General features: G+C 41.1%; 1 protein-coding gene across 3 annotated transcripts; it reads right to left on the bottom strand.

Moving 5' to 3' along the window:
- Positions 1–788: 788 nt before the first annotated feature.
- On the bottom strand, positions 789–18,637 carry LOC128861337 (fibrillin-2). Of its 3 annotated transcripts, XM_054099404.1 has the most exons (12): positions 18,616–18,637; positions 18,090–18,280; positions 7,540–7,734; positions 7,114–7,464; positions 6,603–7,049; positions 6,409–6,534; positions 4,344–5,732; positions 2,499–3,599; positions 1,700–2,424; positions 1,526–1,628; positions 1,264–1,460; positions 789–1,050 (listed from the first exon to the last, which is right to left on the bottom strand). In XM_054099404.1, exons 2-12 carry the CDS (start codon positions 18,139–18,141, stop codon positions 940–942), a joined length of 4,797 nt encoding a protein of 1,598 aa, XP_053955379.1. In that variant the 5' UTR covers positions 18,142–18,280; positions 18,616–18,637; the 3' UTR covers positions 789–939. The 3 variants fall into 3 exon arrangements, with proteins under 3 accessions (XP_053955379.1, XP_053955377.1, XP_053955378.1); XM_054099402.1 differs by having other exon boundaries at positions 2,499–5,732; XM_054099403.1 differs by having other exon boundaries at positions 1,264–1,457; positions 2,499–5,732.
- Between the last annotated feature and the right edge of the window lie 5,224 nt (positions 18,638–23,861).

Genomic DNA, 23,861 nt, shown 5'->3' with positions numbered 1-23,861 from the left:
GTCGTAAAGAGGTACCTCTTGAATTTCGTGAGGATTTTCAGTGGCGTAAATACGGCAATTTTGTTTGTTTACCGTCCCGTTCAATAAGAAATGAGCCTCATCGGGCATGATGATTTTGTTCCAAAATAGCTCGTCATCTTCAGCCATTTCGATGACTCTTTGGGCCCATTCCAATCGATAAGGCTTGTCCGCAGGCAACAATCTTTGCGTCAATTGAATCTTATACGGGAATAAATGCAAATCAATGCGGATAATTCGTTGTAATGTGGTCCGAGCAATGCCCAACTGCTGAGAACGGCGATTTTGGGATGTCCTTGGCGACGTCTGAACACTGGCCCGTACAAGAGCAATATTCTCATCCGATCGCCTTGGTCGGTTTTGATTTGGCCTCTTTGGATTAGAAAGAACATCACCAGTCGAAAAACTTTCGTACAGACGTTTATTGGTGTTCTTAGAAGACGTGTGAGTTTTCACAATTGACTTCTTTTGTTGAATGTAAATTTCAAGAATTTGGGTGCGATCGCGTGACGTGTACTGTTACATGGTAAAAATCTGCTTGGACTGACGCCTCCAACGCGGTATGTCATTAAGCGATCTGACGTCTCTGTCAAAAGATACAGGCTTGCCAGATGGGTCCGTCGAAAATGGGCAACATATTTTTGCGACTCAGTAAACATACATTTTGTTCGGTATCCCTTCACGACTGACTACATATGGGGATATGGTAAAAAGCCACTTCGAATACTTAAGTAATAAGTGAGGAAATAAAACATACTCGCATACCCGTTCATTCGAGAATTCCTATTACATTTTATTACATAAAAATTATCAGATTACAAGTACAAATATCAGATTAAGATATACAAATGTTTCAAATACACATTTCTGGCTTTACTAAGAATATATTGTAAAAAGTTCCAACTTTGGTAATATTTTCGTTTAAAAGGCAGTGAATTGCGACCAGTTTGTGGTGATCAAACGTCGCTGTGCGTGATGACGCAACGACTTATCTCGCACATTTTTTAAAATGCATCCAACTGGTAAAGTCACCTGTTCATTGTAAAATAAAGTCAAAAGAGTTAGGGGAATGTGGACAACTTATTGTTTGCGAAAATATGAAGCGAGAATAACTAGAAAGCAGGCATAACGATGTTCGGCATTCCGGAATGCAGCGAATCGCTTTGCAGTGGCAACAGTTCATGCAGGGCGTTTGTACCAAGCGTAGCGTACGCGAATTAGCCACTCAGGCTGTAAATAACTTACAGATTTCGAGTTCGTTACTTTAACTGGGGCTTGACCCGGACAAATCACAAAGGACTCATGGCCCGCCAGTAGCTTAGCTCTCATTTCCCTTGAAGTCGGCAGACGCATTAAAGGAGCTGGTTGCAGACTAGGCTTAGGTGGTGCTTGGTGGCTCAAGTCAAGTGTGTGCGAAGGCTTTACGGACGAGTGTTTGGCTTCTACAAAGATTTTAAAAACATTAAAGCATTAAATTAGCAATGACTTGACTCCCTTGCGCTCTTACCTTTAACTATAACTTGGAATTCGCAGCGTGCCGTAATGCCCTGCTCATTGGTCGCTTCATAGTAAACCGTATGCACGCCGGCATTAAAGAGCTCGCCGGGTATCTATTTAAATTTCAAAAGGTCAGTATTTTTATTAACCCATTATCATTATTGCAGCTAAATAATAAACTTACCCTCGATTTGTAAAGTTTTTTAATGGGGCCCAGTGTGCTTTCGAAGCGCGGTTCTTCCCATACTACCGAACGGTAGACCTGATTTGGACTTAAAGTTACCTCAAACGAGCGCGTACAGAAATTTACATTCGGTGGGTTGGCATTTTCCACATAAATGATTGTCTGGCATCTAGCGCGCCTGCCCGAAACCGGATCCTGGCCACGGAATGTCACCACATGGCGACCAGCGCCCAAATGAGCTTCCATATTGCGCGTCCAAGTGGGATGAGACTCAATGTAACGGTAGTCCATATTTGTAATAGGTTTTTGTAAAATGATATGCGCAGTGCTGGCTCCTTTTGCTAAAAACACGGTAGTGTTGCGCGGACACTTAATAAAGGGACGTCGCCCATCGACAGCGCCACCAAAACCAATTTGTGGTCTCACTTGTGTTATTCTAGGCCTATTAGGGAATCTACTGACACTACCGCTCGGTAGTGAAGACTGTGGTCTGGGTATCGGTATGGCTGGCAACAATTGTGTTCTCGCCGCCGGCACGCATTCGAAGCTTGCATTGTGAGACCAGCTGAGGTCTGCCGTGCAAACGCCTACGCTCTTGCCGAGGGGCACAAAGCCAGGCAGACATTGCAGCCGACAGCGTTCGCCCATAAACACTTTGCCGGTAGTGCAAACAGCGGGCATAATCACACCATTGAGTGGCGGCTGCAAGCGTGGGCATACGGTAGCTGTAAAGGCCGAAGTATTATACTGATATATTCACTGTTTTCATTTACTCAAATCTCTAGCCGCCAATACTTACGCAAGCAACGACTTTCGAAGTCATCCCATCTGCCGGAGGCATTACAAAATCGTTGTGTCGGTCCCTCTAAGCGATAACCCTCATTGCACCACACTTTGCAACGTGTGTTATAGAAATGCTTCTTCTTGTGGCGATATTTCGTGCAGTGGAAGTCGCCGTTAGCGACTGCCGCGAATGGTGGGCATTGATCGCGCAGCTCGGGCTTATGTTCGCATGTGCGTCGGTCGTTGGCCAATCGGTGTCCCAACAGGCACTTGCACTGATAGCTTCCCACGTGGTTGACACACTCACCGCCTACACAGCCACCATTGTCGTTCAAGCACTCATTTATATCTTCACAGTTGCGTCCGTTGCTCAACTTGTAGCCTTTAGGACAAATGCACTCATACGAACCGTTGGTATTTATGCAGTTATACTCACAGGGGGATTGCGTGGCACATTCGTCGATATCCACACACTTTAAGGAATCTTCCAAACTCACCATAAATCCTGGTGGGCAAGATGTCGCACAACTATGGCCATTGTCAAGTGTTACGCCATCGGCGCAAACGCACTCGAAACCTCCTGCCGTGTTAAGACATGTACGTGCACAGCCGCCATTATTGTAGGCACATTCGTTGATATCCGCACAGGTTTTCCCGTCCACCGACAGCTCGTACCCATCTGGACAAGAACAACCGGTTTCCGGATTGCAAATATGTGAGCAGCCGCCATTTTCTCGTAGGCACACATCAACCAAAGCTGTTTCCACTTCGAGCTCATTTCTTTCTATCTCGACTTCACTCGTTACTGCAATGCAGTTTCTGTTATCTGCTGCAAGCGTGTAACCCTCAGGGCAGTTACACTCATAGCTGCCTAAATTATTGGCACAGCCATGGCTACAGCCATGTTCACCGCCTATGCATTCATCCACGTCCAAGCAGGTCGCCTTGTTCTCACCTAACAAATACCCTCCGGGGCATATACACTCATACCCACCATCCACATTTACGCAATCGTGCGAACAGTCATGTCTTCGCAGCGCGCACTCGTCTATGTCAATACAGGTGCGCCGATCCTCGCCCAACTCGAATCCTCCTTCGCAGCCACACTCGTAAGAACCTAGAAGATTTACGCAGATGAAAGTACAATTACCAAACCCATTTGCACATTCGTCAATATCGGCGCAGTCGAACCCATTTTCCGACCTTTTGTAACCCGCGCTGCAAGTACACTCAAAGCTGCCCAGCGTATTGTGGCAGAGTTGGCCGCAACCCCCATTAGCGGTTGCGCATTCATCGGTGTCAGCACAGGTGCGCGCATCTTCAGCCAGTTGGTAACCTGAAGGGCAGTGACAGCGCGCACCTACACCTGCCACAAACTTACAGTCATGCGAACAGCCGCCATTGCTCTGCAAGCAAGCGTTTACCAGCAAACAGGTGCGATTGTCGGCAACATTAAGCGCATAGCCTGGCGGGCAGGAACACTGAAAGCTGCCAGGGAAATTCAAGCAGAAATGCGAACAGTTTCCATTAAAAATGGAGCACTCGTCGATGTCTAAGCATGAGGGTGAATTCTGTATGATAGAAGTAGTTGGTGCAGGTATGATTGATGAGGTGGTAAATGATTTCGTAGCAGTAGGATGAAATGATGAAAGTAAAGCGCGTAGCGAAGCGTACACTGGTGGTAAGCCCAATGCAAAGCCCGGTGGGCAGATGCACGTGAAAGATCCATTTAGATTCTCGCACAACATGGCCTTCCCGCAATTATGCAGCCCCAAAGCGCATTCGTCAACGTCGAAGCAATAGCTCTTAAGCGGACCATCAAGGAATTCGAATCCCGGTTCGCAGGCGCAATCGTACCCACCTGCATAGTTTTGGCAAACCTGATGACAGCCACCATTGCCGATCTCACACTCGTTAACGTCTACGCACGACTTTCCATTCGCAGATAATTCGTATCCGCTGCGACACGCACAAGCGCCATCCTCTTCCGATTTGCAAACATGTTCACAACCATTGTTGTTTTCAGCACAAATATCCTTATAGGAGCAATGCAGACCGTCGTCATCCAGAGACATGCCCTCCGGGCAAATGCATTTGAAGCCAACTCCTTCAGTAATACATTGGTGCGAGCACTGATGTGCCTCGCAAGGATCCGTCACATGACAAGCGCCACTTTCAGCGTCTGGCACTGAGCCATCTGCACATAGACAAGTAAAGCTACCTGGATTGTTGACACAGTTTAGTGTGCCACATAAATTCGGATTTATTGCACATTCATCGATATCTTCACAGACATGCTCGCTGCTCTCAACAAAACGAAAACCATTTGGACAGCTACACTGATATGAACCCAAATTGTTGAAGCATTCGTGTGAACACGCGTGTAGGCCAACAACACATTCATCGACATCCTTGCAGTGGTTTCTTTCATTCTCATAACCGGGCGGGCATTCACAGACATAAGAATTATTATCCTCACTTGAAACACAAGTACCAGGAGCACAATTTTCATAACCGCCTTCCTTGGCGCAAATGGTTTCAGCCACCTCACAATTGTGCAAATCATCACTCAACCTGTAGCCCTCTGGACAAACGCATTCGTATACGCCACTCGGCAAATCGACGCACTGATAAGCGCAACGCGTCTTATTCAGCTGTGGTTTATTCAAATCCTGACAAGTGTCAACAGCGCATGTGCGTTGATCTTCGAGTAGATGTTGATTAGGCGCGCACGTGCAAATAAACGAGCCAATTGTATTCTCACAACCATCTGAGCAAATCTTATAGGGCACAGCATCGGCGTCATTCTCATTCTCGACAACGACCTCACACTCGTTTATGTCGACACATGAGCGCTCATCTTCGGCAAGATCGTAGCCGCCAGGGCAAGTGCACTCGAAGGAGCCATCGGTGTTAATGCATTGTTCACAGCCACTGGTGCCCTCGGCGCATTCGTCGATATCAACGCATTTGTCAGAGTTGTCGCCGCCAGAGCGATAGCCATCTGGGCAGATGGGTCCACTTTCAGCAATGCGCCGTATGGATTGATCATCTTCCTCCTCGGTCTCCACTATTGGTTCTACATCTTCAACTGGTGTGCCTACTGAAGCATCTTCTTTGACTGCTTCGGCTGCATCATCATCATCATCGGGTGGGTTCAATGCTGGTATGCAGTGGTAAGAACCTGGCGTATTCTCGCAGCCACCAGCGCACTGGGCGACCACTTCAGGTTGGGCGCATTCGTTGATGTCTAATACAAAGCAAAAAAAAAAACATATTAAATTAATGTGGTCAGAAAAGAGATTTTGTGGTTAACTAGCAATAAAGGAAACAATTTGATGCAAGTGCGACGAGCATTTAAAATGGATTTAAACATCTTTTTTACTGCGCTTTGCACTTCGGTTAATTTGGCTGCTATTAAGTAATTTTCGTATCAATTTTCCACACTACAGCGCTCGCACCTTCACAGTTCTTTCCATCCGCCGACATCAGCCATCCGCTTGGACACAGGCAATAGATGCGTCCCATGGAGGAGAGGCATTGATGGGAGCAGCCGCCATTGGCGATAGCACACTCGCCAGCATCTTCACATGTGTGATTATCTTGGGATAATTGAGTGCCGGCTAGACCTTCACAGGAGCACCTGTAGCCGCACCATTCATTGTGGCAGGTGTCCTGGCAAGGCCCATGACCGTTGCGCAACAAGCACTCGTTGATGTCTGCGGCAATATGTGTGTGTATATATGTAGTTATGAATGTATGTGTGCAGTCATGTCAGATGGTTGCGTGCAATACAATACAACAGTTGGCGAACAAGCGGGTATTTAACGAGGTGGGCGGGTGATGCATGCAGTTGTATGAAATAAATTATATAAGTAGAAGCATTTAAATTCCACAAATGCGAGCACGCACGAGTGACTACCTACCGATGCAAGTGTTTCCCGTCAGCGTATCGATTTGCAAACCCTGCTCACAGGCGCACTGGTAAGAGCCCGGCAAGTTGTTGCAGATCTGCTCGCAGCCGCCATTGTTCATCTGGCATTCGTTGATGTCTTTGCAAAAGGAAAACAAGTGGATAAACTTACATGCACAGCGAATACTTTCTACACTGCACTCTTACCATGACAGCTTGCATAATCGTTGGGATCTAAGCTGAAGCCTTCAAAGCAAGAGCATTTGAGGCGTGGCTCATTTTCGCCTGGGAAAAGCAAGCGCTCGCATTTCTGCTCGCAGCCGCCTTTGTCCGCACCACAGTCCTCGTCAAGCAGACGTGGCGTATATGGATCTTGCGTGGGTGCGATGACAATATTGACATCGGTAACAGGCACGGGTTCAGAAGCGGGCGTTACACTCTCCGGTTCAACGTTATACGAAGACTCGATGTTTTCTTGCGCCACGGATGGTTCAATTTCATTGCTGATTTCATGCTCGGCCGGGGCGACTTGTACTGGGGGGGGTGGTGGCGGTGGTGCTACGCGATTATTAACGGATTCCTCGACTACTTCTTGCTCGCCCTCTCCATCATCTTCATCTCCCTCGCCCTCAACGGTTTCATATTCGTCGTATTCTAGTGTTGACAAAGAATTAAGGCATGCACATATTCCAAGCACAACACTTTTGTAGGCACTCACCTTCCTCGTCCACGTCGGTATACTCGCCCAGTGCCATGCAGGTTGGTAGTTCTCCAACCCATCTGCGTTGACTGCAGTACAATGTGGCTATTTCAGCATCCTCCAGTTCGAAGTTGTCATTGCAAGCATAGAAGGCCACCAAAAAAACATGGTCGTACTTGCGCCGCCGATCGTACTTCTGTACAAAGCCATGCCGTATTTCGGGTGCTTTAACTTTAGCCTGCACGCAAGACATATCCAGTGAGGCAGCCATCTCTGCGGACACGTGTCGATCTTCCACTATATCCTGAGGTTTCTTTTTTCTAGCGCGCTCGGTATTTGCAGCGCTGTCCAACTCCTTCGAAGTCTCAGCTGAAATTGTATTTTGTTATTGTTATTTGTTATTCTGCATGCCACCGTAAGCTTTTCGTTTTTGTGTTTACTCACCTTTTGCGCATATCGGCGGATCGGCATCCCAGAGATCTGTATCCAAATCGCATACCAACTCTGTGGTGCCCCGCAACTCGTAGCCCTCTTCGCATGTGTAAATAACTCGCACTGTATCCTCTTCATCGATAATCTGTATGGAGGAATGCTCCACCACGGGCGCATTCTCACAATCCTCATAACGCGCCAGTGACACTTTTCAAACAAAAAAAGAAGTAATAATAATAAATATTGATTTAACGGTGATTTTCATGGCATTCACAAATAAGCTAAGAGAAATAAACATATTTACGTGCGTGTGTACGTGTGTATGTGTATATGTGCATGTTGTGCTAATTTAAGTATAGTGAAATAGTGTGACACCCACTCACTGCTGTCAAACTCATTCTCTCTGTCTTTCCACCCCCCAAGATCGCTAAGGCCACTGAAGCACTTTCTTCGGCCAATTGTCTCTTTGATTTATGCTTTGAGATTTGTAAATTATTTAATGTGCTTTATTATGAAAACATGCCGAGCTGCGACCGAACGAACATTTACACATACGTTTCTATGTATGTGTAAGCGCATACATACATACATAGATACTTATTGCTTAAGTTAGTCGTTTGCCGGCCGGCCGGCTCATTCAACATTCGAAAATTTTATGGCTTTGCTGCAGCAGTATTGACATTATTTTTTCAATTTGCCACAGCAGATGTCATAAATAAAAAAATTCAAATTTGAAAAATTTATTTTTTTTTATTTTTTCCATATAGAAAAAGGAACTTGGTGATGAAGAAAAAATTTAATATTATGTATGAATTAAACGGAAGCTGTAATGATATTATATATAACTAAAGAAATTTTTAGGTTTCCGTAAAACATAAAATCACATGCGTACATACACTTATGCCCACATAATTAAGTCACTTTATCTCTCGCTGTTTGTCAATAGACAAGAATGATAGAAAGAAGATTGCGCCCATCAGAGAGTGCGTGACGTCACATTTTTCCGAGTTGTGCAGTATTGCCAAGCATTTGCTCTTCGCAATAAATTAAGTGCTTTTTTATACCCAAAATGCGAAAATTTTAAGTTTCGTGTTTGTTTCTTTTTTTCGATTTAAGGCTACCGAAACTTTAAGTTAAAAAAACTGTATTATTACGCAAAAGAAGGTTAAAAACGGCCACTCTGAGAAGATTTTAGTGCTAATGAAAACTAAAGGATGGTGCAAAATTAATCGGGTGGCGCAAAATTAACCATTCAACTTTTTACTAAAAAAAAAAATTTGTTTGAATAACGGAAATCTTTATTTTGACCCTTACCTGCTCCATTGCTTGTCTGTTTGTATGCTGCAGATGTCTAGCTCGCACCTGTTAGTTGGTTCTTATAAAATGTGATATTTTGAAAGTGTGAATTTAATTTTTTGCTCCTCTCAAGTTAATGCAAGAGTATTAAATCTCCTTTTCTCACCTCTTCTTAACATTGAAAACCTTTTTACACATTTTAAAAGGCGTTTGACTTTACTGAATGCAAATTAAATTGTGCAAAATAAATCCTTTGTGGGACATAGGGCATCAAGAGGTGCATTCATTGCAAAAAAAAGCCCCAAAATACCAGAATTTACTAAAGAAACCATACTGACATTTTTACAAAAAGAGTACCTTATCTAGTTACATAACCTCAAATATAGCAAAAAAGTCGTTCCCTTAACAAAAGAGTCTCGCTTAACAAAAAAAAAATCATAAAATCATTTTAGTGCGTTTTTATATCCAAAGCTAAGCAACATTGCAGTACCGAGAAACTTGACTGCCGAAAGCAAAAGAACACCAACAACATCTGCAATCGCGGGTAATGCCACCAGATGTTAAAAAAAGTAAAGCTAAATAAAACTGAGTGAATTATTGAACTAATTTTTAAAAAATGTATATTTTACAAAACTATAAACATTACATTTTAAATGGAACAGGCTAGACAAATGTCATGAAGAAAGAATTAAAACTCCGAGACTAAATAATAAAAAAAAAATGCTAAATCAAGTTACGAAAACGGTAATCTGGCCATACTGGAGCTAAAATCACGTAACTCGTTGTCAAATTCGCTGAGAGCAAAGTAACGGGACCACGATAGGCGCCATCTCATTATTCTTTCCATCATGGTCAATAGATGCCGCCAGCAGTGACGATAATTTTAATGTTGACGACTGTCCGTGTGCCGCTTGAAGGAAGGTCAAAAACCACCGAGGGCGTTTACTCAATGAGGATCCGTGTCAAACGCAAGAAAAGCTTGATTCAGTATTAGGAGTTACCCGCCAATCCATTTCCAAGCGATTGCATGATTTGGGAATGATTCAGAAACAGGGGACTTGGGTTCCTTATGAGTTAAACCAAAGAATGTTGAACGTCGTGTTTTCGCCTGTGAACAACTGCTCCAGCGGCAAAAAAGGAAGGATTTTCTTCATCGCATCGTGACGGGTGATGAAAAATGGACTCATTGCAGCAATCCAAAGAAAAGAAAGTCAAAGAAGTTATGCTTCTACGTCGTCGCCTCGGCCGAATATTCACGCTGCGAAGGTTATGCTGTGTATTTGGTGGGACGAAGTTGGTGTTACTTATTATGATCTGTTAAAACCAAGCGAAACCATCACTAGGTATCGGTATCGACTTCAATTGATGCGATTAAGCCGAGCACTGCGCGAGAAGCGACCGCAATACGCGGAGAGGCATGAACAAGTGATTCTACAGCATGAAAACACTCAGTCTCACGTTACCAAACCCGTTAAAACCTACCTAGAAACACTAAAATGGGAAATCCTACCCCACCCGCCATATTCTTCAGATATTGCGCCGTCCGATTATCACCTGTTCCGATCGATGGTACATGGTCTAGTTGACCAGCAGTTCCGTTCATATCAAGGCGTCAAAAAATGGCTTGATCCGTGGATAGCCTCAAAAGATGAACAGTTTTACCGCGAAGGTATACGAGAACTACCAGAAAGTTGAGAAAAAGTAGTAGCCAGCGATTGGCTTGTAACTATTTTTTTTCAGAATAAAGTTGTATTTTCAGCAAAAAACGCACCTAATATTTCATACTAAATTTTTCCGTAATTTTGTTTTTTAAATACACAGAGAAGGACTTAAATCTACAATTTGAGAATAACGGTACTTCACAGCTATCTTTTCAAATTTCAATGCTTGCTGTGCTACAGATGAATGGCATCAGATGGATGTATGCAGACTTTTGTCATTCTTTTTTTTTTTTTTGTTAATTTTTTTATCATAAAACGAGAGAAATAAATTGATTTTTGGATTAATTTGAATTTATGAATAATGAATGAATATGAAAAAAACTACATCCACAGTTCTTCCAATTATTGTATACTTACTGGGAAATAAGAAAATATGCTGCTGTACTCAAGTTTTTCACTGAAATTCATTGCATGATACAAACTGTAGAAACCCAATTTCCAAACTTTTTGCAAAATTCACAAACATTTTGCGAATTCAAAAAGGTGTCATGAAAATATGGAACTTTTTAGTTAGTACTTTAGGAAAGCTTCGCGGTATCCATTTTTAAAGCCTATCCGGTTTTAGTACAACAAAGTGTAAGTTTGGAGTCGCTCAAGAATCGTGTTGATTTTTGGCAATTTTTTTTTTGCTTATGAAAAATTTCGCCAATGTAAGTCATACGTCACTTGCATGGAAGAAAATGTACCACAACACCCCATGTAGCATGAAAAATATGACTGCGAATATTTTAAAAAGACAAAGACAAGTGTACGCACGCTTGTCTTATTTTCATAAAATATTTTTCGTCAATAGAAAACTTCATTGTGTATGGAAAAAGAGTTTTTACAAGGCAAAAGTCCAAAAATCTTTCGCAGAATCCTTCCCCAAACACTCCAAGGAACTCCTCATCGGATATTGTCATTGTCCAAGCTCCGGACAATTGCCTTTACCTAAATGATACTAAGTCATCTGTGTTGCCCATCAGCTACAGTGTAGTATTTTTATGTGAAAGACATTCCAAAGCTGTCTATTGGTAAAAGTGTCATCCAACGTTTACTGGCAAAGTAAGAAATTCAGATTTTTTTAGAATTATATGTTGTTCTGACCACATTACTAGGTTTTCCAAAAAGATTTGCGCTTCGATAAGAAACACAAAATACCCTTCATTATTTATTCAGGGTCTATACCTATGAACTGATCCTTTTTTAAATCTCAAACGTTTATTAACAAAAAATGGTTACAAATTTAATCTTCAAAATAATTCAATTTGTGGATGCCGCGCCAAAAAAATTGACCGTCTTTGGCCGCAAACCAATCATCGAGCCATTTTTTGGCTTCTTCGTGAGAATTGAAGCGCTGCTCGGAAAGTGCGTGGTCCATCGATGCAAACGATAATCGGAAGGCGTCAAGTCTGGTGAGTAAGCTGCATGCACCAGCGGTTCCCAATCGTACGTCTCTACCAATTCCCAATTCTTCAATTGGTAACAGAAAATCAACGATGTCCGCAAATCGTAGTGTGAAGGCACGAAATTCGACATTTTTAAGAGCGACAAAAATGCATTGTTGTATGAAACGTAACAAACAATTAACTTAATATTGCTGACAGATGACAGACGAAAAAAGCAAGACATTTGGGAAGGTTTAAAAATACTCCTTGCAACATCTATTGACTAATAGCTGAAAGTCTCATTTCATAGGTATATCCCTGAACATCAATATACTTGTTCCAAAGAGATTCGAGTTTATGAATTCCATTCTCAAGTGATAAATTGAATTCTCATCATTTCATAAAAAACGTTTTCTCCGCTTGAAGTTTTTTAGGTCTGGAAGCAGATAGAAGTCACTAGGGGCCAAATCTGCTGAAAAATAATTTTTTTTTGCAAACTAGGTATTTTTTCACGAATCGCTTCCTTCAGCTCGTCTAAAAAGTTTTTTTAATATTCAAAATTTATCGTTCGCCAGTTTCCGAGTAATCAACAAACGAAATTCCTTTCGCATCTTATGAAACTGATGTTAACACCTTCTTGGTCGATTTCTGAGCACAAATCCGGGCGTTTCTGGTGGATTGCTTCAAGCAAATTACGCATAACTTGCAGATGGCATTCCTTATTGACCGTTTTACCCTGTGGCAAGAACTCATGATGCACAACGCCCCTGCAATCCAAGCAAACGGTAAGCAAAACTTTTACATTCGACCGAGCTTGGCGCCTTTTTTTGTCTTGGTTCGTTCGGCAGCTTCCATTGAGATGATTGAGTTTTGGTTTCCACGTCGTAACCATAAACCCACGATTCGTCACCGGTTGGTCGAATTTTGGTCGTCACTTTTGGTCGAAATTGAGCAGTTTTAGTACGAATTTTGTGGCGACCCGTCTCATGCCCAAATCATTGAAAAAAATCGAATGGCACGAGTCACTTGGTCCTCAGCGATATGTCTAAGTCCTCAACAACTTCTCTAATAATGATTCGACGATTGACCTACACCATTTTCTTCACTTCATCAATTTTTTCGTCTGTTGTTGAAGTGCTCGGGCGTCCGACTCGCTCTTCGTCGTTCACATCTTCTCGGCCTTCTGAGAACATTTTGTACCACCGATAAACGCTGCTTTAGTTCAAAGTAGCTTCTCCGTATGATACAGTCACTTAATTTCGTTTTCCAATACAAAACACACACAAAACACACACTTAATTTCGTTTTCCAATACAAAAGCAGCATCGAAAATGACGTCCGAACTTCGATGCTTAATTAACGAGGAGGGCCTAATACTTTCGAGAGTTAAGTTACTTAACGATGACCCGACCAATAACGATGTTTGGAGAGTTGTACAGATTTTAGAATTGTGTCAGCGTAATCAAACCCGGATCCGTCATATAACCCGGAATTCAAGCAATATCGAATGCAGTTAATAAAGGCAGGAAAAGGGCAGCAATGGAATTCATAGTGGAAAAATCGACGTCAAAAGTTCTGCTTACCTTTTTAGGGTAGTGAGGGAATTGTCATCATTGAATATTTGCTCAAAGAGTCTTCCATGAATAACCAGCGACTATGCTAATTTAATAATCTATCAATCATATGGATCAGTACACCGTAGCCGAGTGGGTGGGTAGTACCCGGGTTCGAAGCGCCAGGCATGAAACACCAAATGATAGAAAAGGTCTAATAGCGATCAGCTCACGGCAGGTAGTGACAAATCGCAGAGCATATTTCTGCCATGAAAAAGCTTCTCATAAAAGTTCATCTGCCGTTATGAGGCGCGATAAGGTAAATCTCAATGTAAATCGCAATGTAGTCGCAGTGAATTTCTATTTTTTTTTTTTTTCAAATTTAAAAAAGAAATTACGATTTCAAGGATAACGAACGAAAGGTGGTCGTTGAAACGAATGTCGAAGAGAATCTGAAGAATATTTTCGCAGTGACATAAATACCCACATCACTTTCATTTCATTTCATTTTTTGTTTTTGCATTTTCTTAAAGTATAATATCTTAAAAATATTGTGCGAAAATTTGAAGTGAATTCGACAAATTTTTTTCGAGTTATTCAAGAATTAACAAAGCCCGCTCGGGTCGGGCACGCATGAAAGTGGCAGATACACACGATAGCAAAACTTTAAATGCGTTTTTCTCAAAACTATGTTTTTTGAACTGATTATCACTGTAACTTAAAAAACCGCTTGGTAGATTTCAATAAAATTTATACTGCTTTTGAAAAACATAAAAAACTCGTGGCTGATCGAAGGATTTTTTTTTTTTTAATTTAAATTTTTTTTTTCAAAAAGTTCGATTTTTTTTCAAACATTTCGATTTTTTTTTTAATAAATTGTCGATTTTTTTCTCGAAAAATATTTCCTGACGCCGCCATATTGTTAATTTAAAAAAAAAAAACCCAGATGTGAAAAATTACAATAATATTTATTTTTTAATTTTTTTGATTTTATTATAAAGGATGGTTAAATTTCAAGGGCCGAGGTTGAATGTGAACCACACCTAAACGTTAACGACACCCTTGGACTTCTTTCTTTGGGGTTATTTGAAAGAAAGGGTGTACGTCGATAAGCCAGCAGCAATTCAAGACCTAAAGGATGAGATAGTTCGGCACATTAACGGCATAGAACCTCAATGATGCCTCAGCGTTATCGAAAATTTGGACCATCGGATGGAGGTGTGCCGCCGAAGCCGCGTCGGTCATTTGGCCAATATTTGGCTCCATACGTAATTGAGTTATACACATATTATCATAATAAAGAGAAATGACAATAATTTCTTAAAGAAATTGTATTTTATTCAAAATCAATACCGGCCCTTGAAACTTAGCCCTTACTTCAAAAGTGCAGTGTTCATAGGTGCATGGGAACGATAGCTGTCTGCTAATGAAATAGATTTTGAACACGTAGAGCTTTGCTGGGTATGTTAACACTACTCAGCCCGAGCAACTCGGAACAGTCAATGGAACCATCGATTACGTCATAACCACAAACAAAAGACTTTGGATTATTTTTCTGCTTGCAAATGCCTTTAAACTAATTAGGATACAATGTGAATTTTAGGAGGTGAGTGCGAGTAGCTCTTCAAAATGTATCGACTAGAGTGCAAAGCGCATAAATTTACATTGCACGCTTTCTATTCTAATAGCATGGTAATCATACACTGGGTATATTAGGCGCATACTCTAGTTTTGAGCGAACTAAAGATTTGTGGAGAAGCTTCCAGGTATGCGGATCTTTGAAATCTTTTGAGTAGCAATGCAAAAGTGCTAGACTACCGTAAACCTTTGGAAGAACGTAGCAAATTTGATTTTTGAAAAACGTAAAACGTTTATTGAACAAAACCAAAGCATCTACAGAAATAAGTTGCTGATTGAACAGTGTATAGTACTAATGCTGCCACTATTGCCGAACATCGATAGATCTAGAAATAGACATTTAATATTAGAAAATATGCTTAATATGCGGCGATAATTTATTTCAGCAGCTCCAATCAGCAAAATTATTTAACCTCGTTGCAAGAGATGAATATCAGCCTCACCGGTAGTACAGCCTCAGGATAGAACTTCAAATTATTGGCATAAAGTAGACTAAATTTATTACTAAAAGGAATTAATAAAGGTGGATCAAAAGTATTACCTTGGCCAACCCCTGAGGATGCTATACAGTTAAAACGACATGAAATTTCCTATTGCAACAAATAGTAGCCTGTTCGGAAGATAAGATTTTATTTACGGAAAAAACGGAGTGAAACCGATGCATTCGAGTTTGTGCAATAAAATGTGTAAATCATGTCAATTTGAAAACCGCTTTTAAACGCTGAGAGGCAATATTCAGCGGAAACGGTGACTGTAGAACGCCCACTGACAAACCCATGCTGACGCGACTTGAAAATAAATTGTGTAGCGAAAGTTGTTTTTCTTTAACTTTCTCGTCCAAAAGCTTAGCGCGAACTGTTAATTTAGTTATTGGTCTATAGTTGTGTACATCATTCGTACTACATATTTATATAAAGTGTGGTTAAGTTTCAAAGGCCGGTGTTGATTTTGAATAAAATACAATTTGTTAAAAAATTATTGTCATTTCTCCTTATTATGATAATATTGGTATGGTTCAATTACGCACAGAGCAAAATATTGGTCAAAAAGCCGCCGCAGCCTCGGCGGCACACCTATATCCGATGGTCCAAATTTTCGATAACGCTGAGGTATAATTGAGGTTCTATGCCGTTAATGTGCCGAATTATCTCATCCTTTAGCTCTTGAATTGTTGCTGGTTTATCGACGTACACCTTTTCTTCCAAATAAATCCAAAGAAAGAAGTCCAACGATGTCAAATCATATGGTCTTGGCGGCCAATTGACATCTCCGCGACGTGAGATTATTCGGCCATCAAATTTTTCGCGCAAAAGAGCCATTGTTTCGTTAGCTGTGTGGCAAGTGGCACCGTTCTGTTGAAACCACATATCGTCCACATTCATATCTTCCAATTCGGGCCATAAAAAGTTCGTTATCATATCACGATAGCGAACATTATTCGCAGTAACTGCCTGACCGGCCTCATTTTGGAAAAAATACGGCCCAATGATGCCGCCGGCCCATAAACCGCACCAAACAGTAACTCTTTGTGGGTGCATTGGTTTTTCGGCAATTTTGCTTATTGACAAATCCACTGAGGTGAAAATGTGCCTCATCACTGAAGATGATTCTCTTCGAAAATTGGTCATTCACTATTGCCTGTTTCCTGCCACCATTCTGACCATTGACGACGCTTGAAATGGGCTAGAGGCTTTAGTTCTTGAGTCAATTGCACCTTGTAAGCCTGTAAATGCAAGTCTTTAGGCATAATGTTCATTAACGACGAGCGTGAGAGGTGCAATTGTTGGGGACGACGACGAGTTGAGGTGGACGGCTATTCAACCACACTATCGCGAACAGCAGCAATATTTACATCTCCTACAGACCTGGTTTGCTCAAACTTTTGCACAATTTTTCCGATTGTACGCACATTTGAACGATTAAATTGACCGAAAAGATCGCGATCGGTCGCGATATGCATTTTGATTTGAACGTCCGTTTTCATAATAAGCCTGAATAACTTTAACGCGTTGCTCGATTGTGTATCTTTCTATGATTCAAATTGAATTAGTCTGAAATTGAAAAATGTGAAATGAAATGCGGAAAAAAGCTCGACGTTTCAGTGTGGTTCACATTCAACATCGGCCCTTGAAATTTAACCACCCTTTATATACTTGTGTACTTGGCGCTCACACCCTTTTTGGGAGTTTGGCCGAGCTGCTCCTCTAATGTACGGTGTGCGTCTTGATGTTGTTCCACAACAGGGGAGGGCCCTACAGTTTTAAGCCGTTTCCCAAGCGGAGATATTTTTTATGTAGCTTTTTTTTTGACAGAAATACACTCGGAGTATTGCCATTGCCAGCCGCTATTAGAAAAAACGTTTTCTTCATTTTGGTGTTTCACGGAGATTAGAGTCTACGTACTCCGAATGGTAGTCACGTATCAACCCATTCGGTAGAGTTATGAAATGCCTTATTTTATTAGAGAAAGAATGCCAGCTACTCTTTACCTTAAAACCAAAGAGATGGTCACTGTTAAGTGACATATTGAAGACTGTTTACTGCAAGCCTTCGAGAAATTGTTAGAAAAAAAACATACTCAATGAATTTAAATGCGCCTTCAAATGGCTTGATGGTATAACAACCAAAGGGCAGTTAGATTTACTGAACAAATTTTTACATTTACAATTTAGGAGAAACTAAAGTCGTAATCGAAATTTTGCGGAAGAAAAATCAAGAAGCCAATTATAAAAGCACTGAAGTGTGGATATACAAAAGATGTGTAGCAAATAAATGTTTCGAACATTCCGCCACAGAAACCCGCAGATTACTATAAGTATCATTGCTTTCTGTTTAAAAAATATGTCATTGAATCAAAAATTAATCATTTATTTTCTATTAAAAAATCACTACTTAAGCGATATTCACTTAGTCACACTTATAAAGCCGCAAACTTTCGAAAATTCAGAGCGTAAAATCCAGAAGAAGAAAGAAAGGTGAAATACTCACCGCTAATTAACGCCACGGCCGCCAGCCAAAAGAGTTGACAGCGCGCCGCCATGCTGCTAATCCTTTGGGTTTATCCAATACACAAACTCGGCACACAAGAAAATGGCCAAATCACTTTGTTAAGAACACTTTAATGCGTTGGTGTCAGCAATGCTAAAACATTGTCAGATTTATCGGAGACACCTTGAATTCTACAAAAAATTGGAAAGTGAAAATAGCACACAAATAATATTCTTCTGATCTGAAAGTTTTAAAAATAGTTGCCAAGTATTTAAATGGGGGAATAAGTTGATCACGACAAAAATTTCCAAGTAACTTTTTGTATTTTATTGAAAAAAAAAAACAGCAATTGCATTCACATCAAAAGAGTTGGCGAAGGGCAAAGGCCAATATTTAAATTCGAAACGATTTTAAGGGAATTTATATGTATGCATATAGTTTTACACACAGATTGTTTCATATATTCTGAACACTTCAGTAGGATATTTTGACCGAAATTTTTCTGCAGCACTACTATTTTACTTACGCACTACTTCACTAAAGCACGGCCGAGGAAAGACTAAAGATTTACTCCGCCACATTGTTTTTCACAACCACCGCCAGTTCTTTCACATAAACTTGCATTAATACACACACATACATACGTACATAGAAAGATATAAATGTTCGCATGATCGGCAGCCTGCCGCCCTCAAACGCAAAACAAAAAGGAAACATTGTCTCCAAGAATCATAAAATGATTCATTAAATGGATTTTCTCTCAGGAGTCGGCTGCTTTGACTCTACGCAGCAGCTTTTCACAGCTTTCACGCACCAGCAGCAGCATTGCCAGCATCACGCCCTGTGATGCATGTTGCCCTCACTCAAATGTACACGCATGGAAATGTGTATGTGTTTGTTTCGCCGGCGATCAAGCCAAAGATCTCAAAGATGTTTCGCTATTTATGCGACAACTGCTATTTTTAGTAGATGTGTATGTATGTATGTATGTTTTTACATACATATGTACGCATGTATACACCTTATAAACGAGACTGAACATAATTACACACATGCATACATACATATGTACATATAATATGCTTGGTGGTGTGTGGGGCATTCGGGAAATATGAGTGAATATAAAATAGTCATTAAATGCGGAAAATAATATAAAGGAAATGGTTCATTCGTCTCGATCAGCGTTTGTCACTTGGCTGACAGGCTGCTGCCACCTCTGCTGCTGAACTGTTCGCCACGCAAATGCGCAATGGCAGTGGGCGATGGTGTTTGAAATGATTCAAATAATAATCTGTGAAAATTATTATGATTTAAATAAATAAACCTGAATTTATTCTATGCATCAAAATGATCAAAGTAGGTACTTTCAAGTTCGTCCACGCTAAAGGCGCAGTCAGACATGACAATTAGAGAGCAAAACACATCGACAACTTTTTATATCACCAAAAGTTGAAACCTCTACTTACTAAGCTAAATCAGTAGAAACAATTGTTTTGAACCATTTTTTAAGCATAAATATTTTTCATAGCATAAAAAAGGGGTGATGGTAATTTCTGCATATTTATTAAAAAAAAAAATTAATCATTCTTTCGCAGTGGCCGATATGTAAGTTAGCGCATTGCACACTTGCAAAGCTAAAACAGAGATTTGATGATTCCCTTGAATCACTCCCACGCTACTGGCTGTTCGTAATTAGATCGCACAGCTTACTCCTACGCCTGCCCGTCTTTTGGATTTTGCAAATAAACAAATCTTACAGCGGTCAAGCTGATCATCAATTTACGTACGTGACTTTTGGCAGCTTGAGGAATGCAGCTGAGAATGCATTCGTACCAACATACAAACAAAGCTGCCGGCGCAACTACACCAACACAAACTCAATAGCTACACCGCAAGTAGGGATTTAGGGTAGATTGTAAGAATATAGTTTTTAGTTGAGATTGGAGTTTAATAAAGAACGGTCGAAAGTTGAGATTGGAGTTTAATAAAGAACGGTCGAAAGTTGAGATTGGAGTTTAATAAAGAACGGTCGAAAGTTGAGATTGGAGTTTAATAAAGAACGGCAAAAACAGAAAAGTTGTACATATCTACCATGTCCTTATTATTCTTATTTATTCTATACTCCTTTAGAGGCTTAAGGGTTCAACAAAGTATTGGGTATAGTCATCCAATATATATTGTAATAGGGCCCCTTACCCATATAATAAACCATTGCTTGACTAGTTCATGTTTTCCAGCAGTATGAAAAATGCCTATAGTTTTCCCAGTCGCAAGAAAAACAAATGCTATTTACCTGTATGCCACTTGTGACTATAGATCTATCAGCATACTGCTCACATTCTCCAAAGCCTGCGAAAACTTGATGGCCACGCAAATTTCATTATTTGTACAGGACTATCGTCTACTTTCTCCACTACAATCTGGCAGTCACAGTTGCTCGACAGCAATGCTTAAAATACTAGGCGATATTAGAATTAGTTTTGACAACGGTGACTTGACTCTACTTTGTTCACTTGATTTTTCTAAAGCATTTGACACAGTGGATCACAAATTGTTATGTTTGAAGCTTAAACACTATTTTGGCTTCAAAGACAGTGCAGTGAAGCTCATGGCCAGCTTGGTGGCAGAACGCAGAAGGTTACGACTAGAAAATTAACATCTCAGCCTAGATATGTACACACTGGTGTTCCGCAAGGGTCTATCCTTGGTCCACTTCTATTTAGTCTTTTTGTCAATGCTGTTTTTACCGTTTGTCAGTATGTGAATATCCATGCGTGTGCTGACGATATCCAATTGTACTTGTCCAGTCGTATTGGTCTCACTGAAGATTTATGTTTCAAAATAAACAGTGATTTGTCTGCTATTTCTGTATAGGCTAATGAAAACCCTTTATGTTAGAACACGTCAAAGTCATATGTCTTACCTATATGTAATAGTGTGGTGCATGTCGACAATATCCCTAAATTGTGGATAGGTACTAGTTCCCTTAAGGTAAAAAATGTGGGGTTTATTCTTAACACAAAACTTACCTGTGCTGACCATATAAATAGGGTTGTGGGGAAAATTTATGCTACATTGCGTAAGCTGAGTGTCTCTGTAACATTCACGCCAGAGAAAACGAGGCGCAAATTAGGTCTCCAGCTAATTATGCCTCTCATTACCTACTCTGAGGTGGTATACAGCAAACTTGACTCCACATCTTGCCATAAACTTAATGTGGCATTTAATGACGCCACGAGGTATGTATATGGGATTGGTAGATATGACCATATCTCTGCCTGGCGATCAAGGTTACTGGGCTGTTGCCTTAACAGTTATTTGTCTGCTAGAAATTGCATATTTATGTGCAAACTTACATTATTCAAGTCACCTCCCTATCTGACAGAGAAGTTTATACCAGTAAGGTCTCGCAGACACAACAAATTCATCGTTCCAACACTTAATTACCTAGCATAATCTAGATTATTTTTCATTTACGCTGTTAAAGTGTGGAACTCATTGCCCGACACTGTGAAGGCTGGACTTTCTAATTACTACTTTTTTCTCTCTTCTAAATCCTTCTTTTCTTTTCCTACTACTTCTTTTCTTCTAATTATTATAGTAAAGTTAAATATATTGGATTGATTTGTTAATGAACTGATGTAAAATTTTTTATGCTAAAAATATTCCGGTTGTATATAATATTGTTGAAGTACTATGTACTTTTTGTATAAATAAATAAATAAAATAAATCTCTAGCCATAGGTTTCAGTTCATTAAACAATTTTCAGTTTCATTGCGAATAGTCATTTGCCAAGTTATCAGTGGTTGGGCTCTTCTTCTCGTTTCTTGCCGGTTCACGTCAAGACGGTATGCGGTATTTCAACGTAAGGCTTTCGCAGAGTACATCCTATTCAACCCTGTTTTCTCTTCTTTATTTAGTTATTGATGCTTTTTTGGCGTGCAATTCTCCAGAGCTTCTAGTTTCTTATTACACTTTACACAAGCCAAGATTCAGATCCATACAACAGCTTATGCAGTTCCGATGTTTTGGGACCGCCATATATTTCGAAGCCATGGCAAATGCGCTAAGTGCTTTGTTTGTTCGGTTGTCACTTTTTGCGCCACCGTCCATGGAGATGATACTTCCTAAATAGCAAAAAAATGTCAACGTCAGTAATGGGTTATTCGCCAAATGGTAAACAAATCGGCGTTTCAAGTTTCGATACGTATAAATTCTGTGTTTTAATATTAATTTTGAGTCCTGCGTTTAAGGACTCTTGCTGAAGCAAGTTTACTTTCATCTGCATATGTTGATGGGAACGCGAGAGTAAAAACGCGTCATCTGCCCACTCCAGATCTTCGATACTGTTGTTCACTTAGAAAATGCAGTATACAATTCGCATCATTGTAGGTATTTCTATCCTATGGATCTATTCGGCTATGATAAGACCTATTATCACCTATGCATCAGTGGTCTGGATGAGTAGACTCTCTCTCGTGGGAGTCAGGAGGATCTTATCGAGACTATAACGCCCTGTGGTCATCTGTTACACCGAAGCTTTTCCGAGTACATCAGGCCCGGCATTAGATGCTCTGATTGGTTTGCCACAACTTGATGCTTTCATCCAAGGAGAGACCTTTAAGGCCATCTGCAGGTTGAAACACAATGGGAACTGGTACGGCCCCGGTCTGGCATTGGAAAACAGAGAAGGCATGGACTTCGATCCAAAGATTCTCTCCATGCCCCTTGACTCCATGCCATCAAGAGTCTTACCTGAAAAGAGATACAGTGTAGTGCTGCCAGAGGCTCAGTCGTGGTCAAACTCTGAAAATGAGCCCGGCAAACACTGTTCTCGCATTTTCACGGATGGCTCCAGGACCGAGCTTGGCTCCGGCTCTGGGGTCTACGTGGAATCCAGCAGGACAAAACTGCATTTTGCTCTTAGAATGCATGCATCTGTGTTTCAAGCGGAGGTGTATGCGGTTCAAGAAGCGATGAACTTTGTTGTGGAAAAACGATGGATAGGCAGATCTATATGTGTCTGCAGCGACAGCCAAGCTGCGCTTATGGCCTTAGACAACCCCCCAACGGCATCAGGGGTAGTCGATTCCTGTAAATCCAGGCTGAACTATGTCGATAGACATAATAGCCTGATGCTAACATGGGTCCCGGGGCAAGTGGGGGTCGCGGGTAACGAGACCTCTGACTCCTTAGCTAAGATGGGCTCTGAGGCGAACTTCTTTGGCCTAGAGCCCGTTTTGCCACTCCCTTCTGCGGCCATCAAAGCCACGGTTAACAAATGGCTAACTACCACCCATAAGCGAGCTTGGCAGGCTGAGAGAAGTTGCAGATGGAGTAAGATGTTACCCGTCATGTCCGATCGACTGTCGCATACCCTCCTGTCGTTAAGCAGAAGAGAGTGCAGACAGCTGGTTGGACTTATTACGGGCCACTTTCTATGGGCGAAGCATATGGAAAGGTTGGGCATCTCAGACAGTGCACTTTGCCCAGCTTGTGGAGAGGAGGATGAGACGGCGGACCACTCCTTGTGCGTCTTCCCCGCCTTCGCTCGAATCAGGTGTGAGGTCATTGGCTCTGATGTGTTACGAAGCGGCCACCTTGGCTCCTTGGCACCACAAGATCTATTCAGATTTCTTCGGAGATCGGGTAGATTTAAAGAAAATTAGCAGGGAATCCAAGTGAAGTACAATGGACTTAATTAATGTTTGAGGGCTGCACTTGCTAGTTGTCCCGACAAAAAAAACCAAAAAAAAGGTATTTCTAATACC

This window comes from Anastrepha ludens, chromosome 4 (genome assembly GCF_028408465.1).
Source record: "Anastrepha ludens isolate Willacy chromosome 4, idAnaLude1.1, whole genome shotgun sequence".
NCBI classification, from domain to species: Eukaryota; Metazoa; Arthropoda; class Insecta; order Diptera; family Tephritidae; genus Anastrepha; species Anastrepha ludens.
This window is presented reverse-complemented; position numbering and strand designations above follow the sequence as displayed.

What these genes read in the sequence shown, in the direction of transcription:
- LOC128861337 (XM_054099402.1), bottom strand. Translation starts at nt 18,141, where the DNA reads ATGGCGGCGCGCTGTCAACTCTTTTGGCTGGCGGCCGTGGCGTTAATT. An exon ending in GGCCGTGGCGTTAATTAGCG is followed by an intron (nt 7,735 to 18,089) that starts GTGAGTATTTCA and finishes TTGTTTGAAAAG; the next exon opens with TGTCACTGGCGCGTTATGAG. An exon ending in CGATTATGCAAGCTGTCATG is followed by an intron (nt 6,535 to 6,602) that starts GTAAGAGTGCAG and finishes CCTTTTGCAAAG; the next exon opens with ACATCAACGAATGCCAGATG.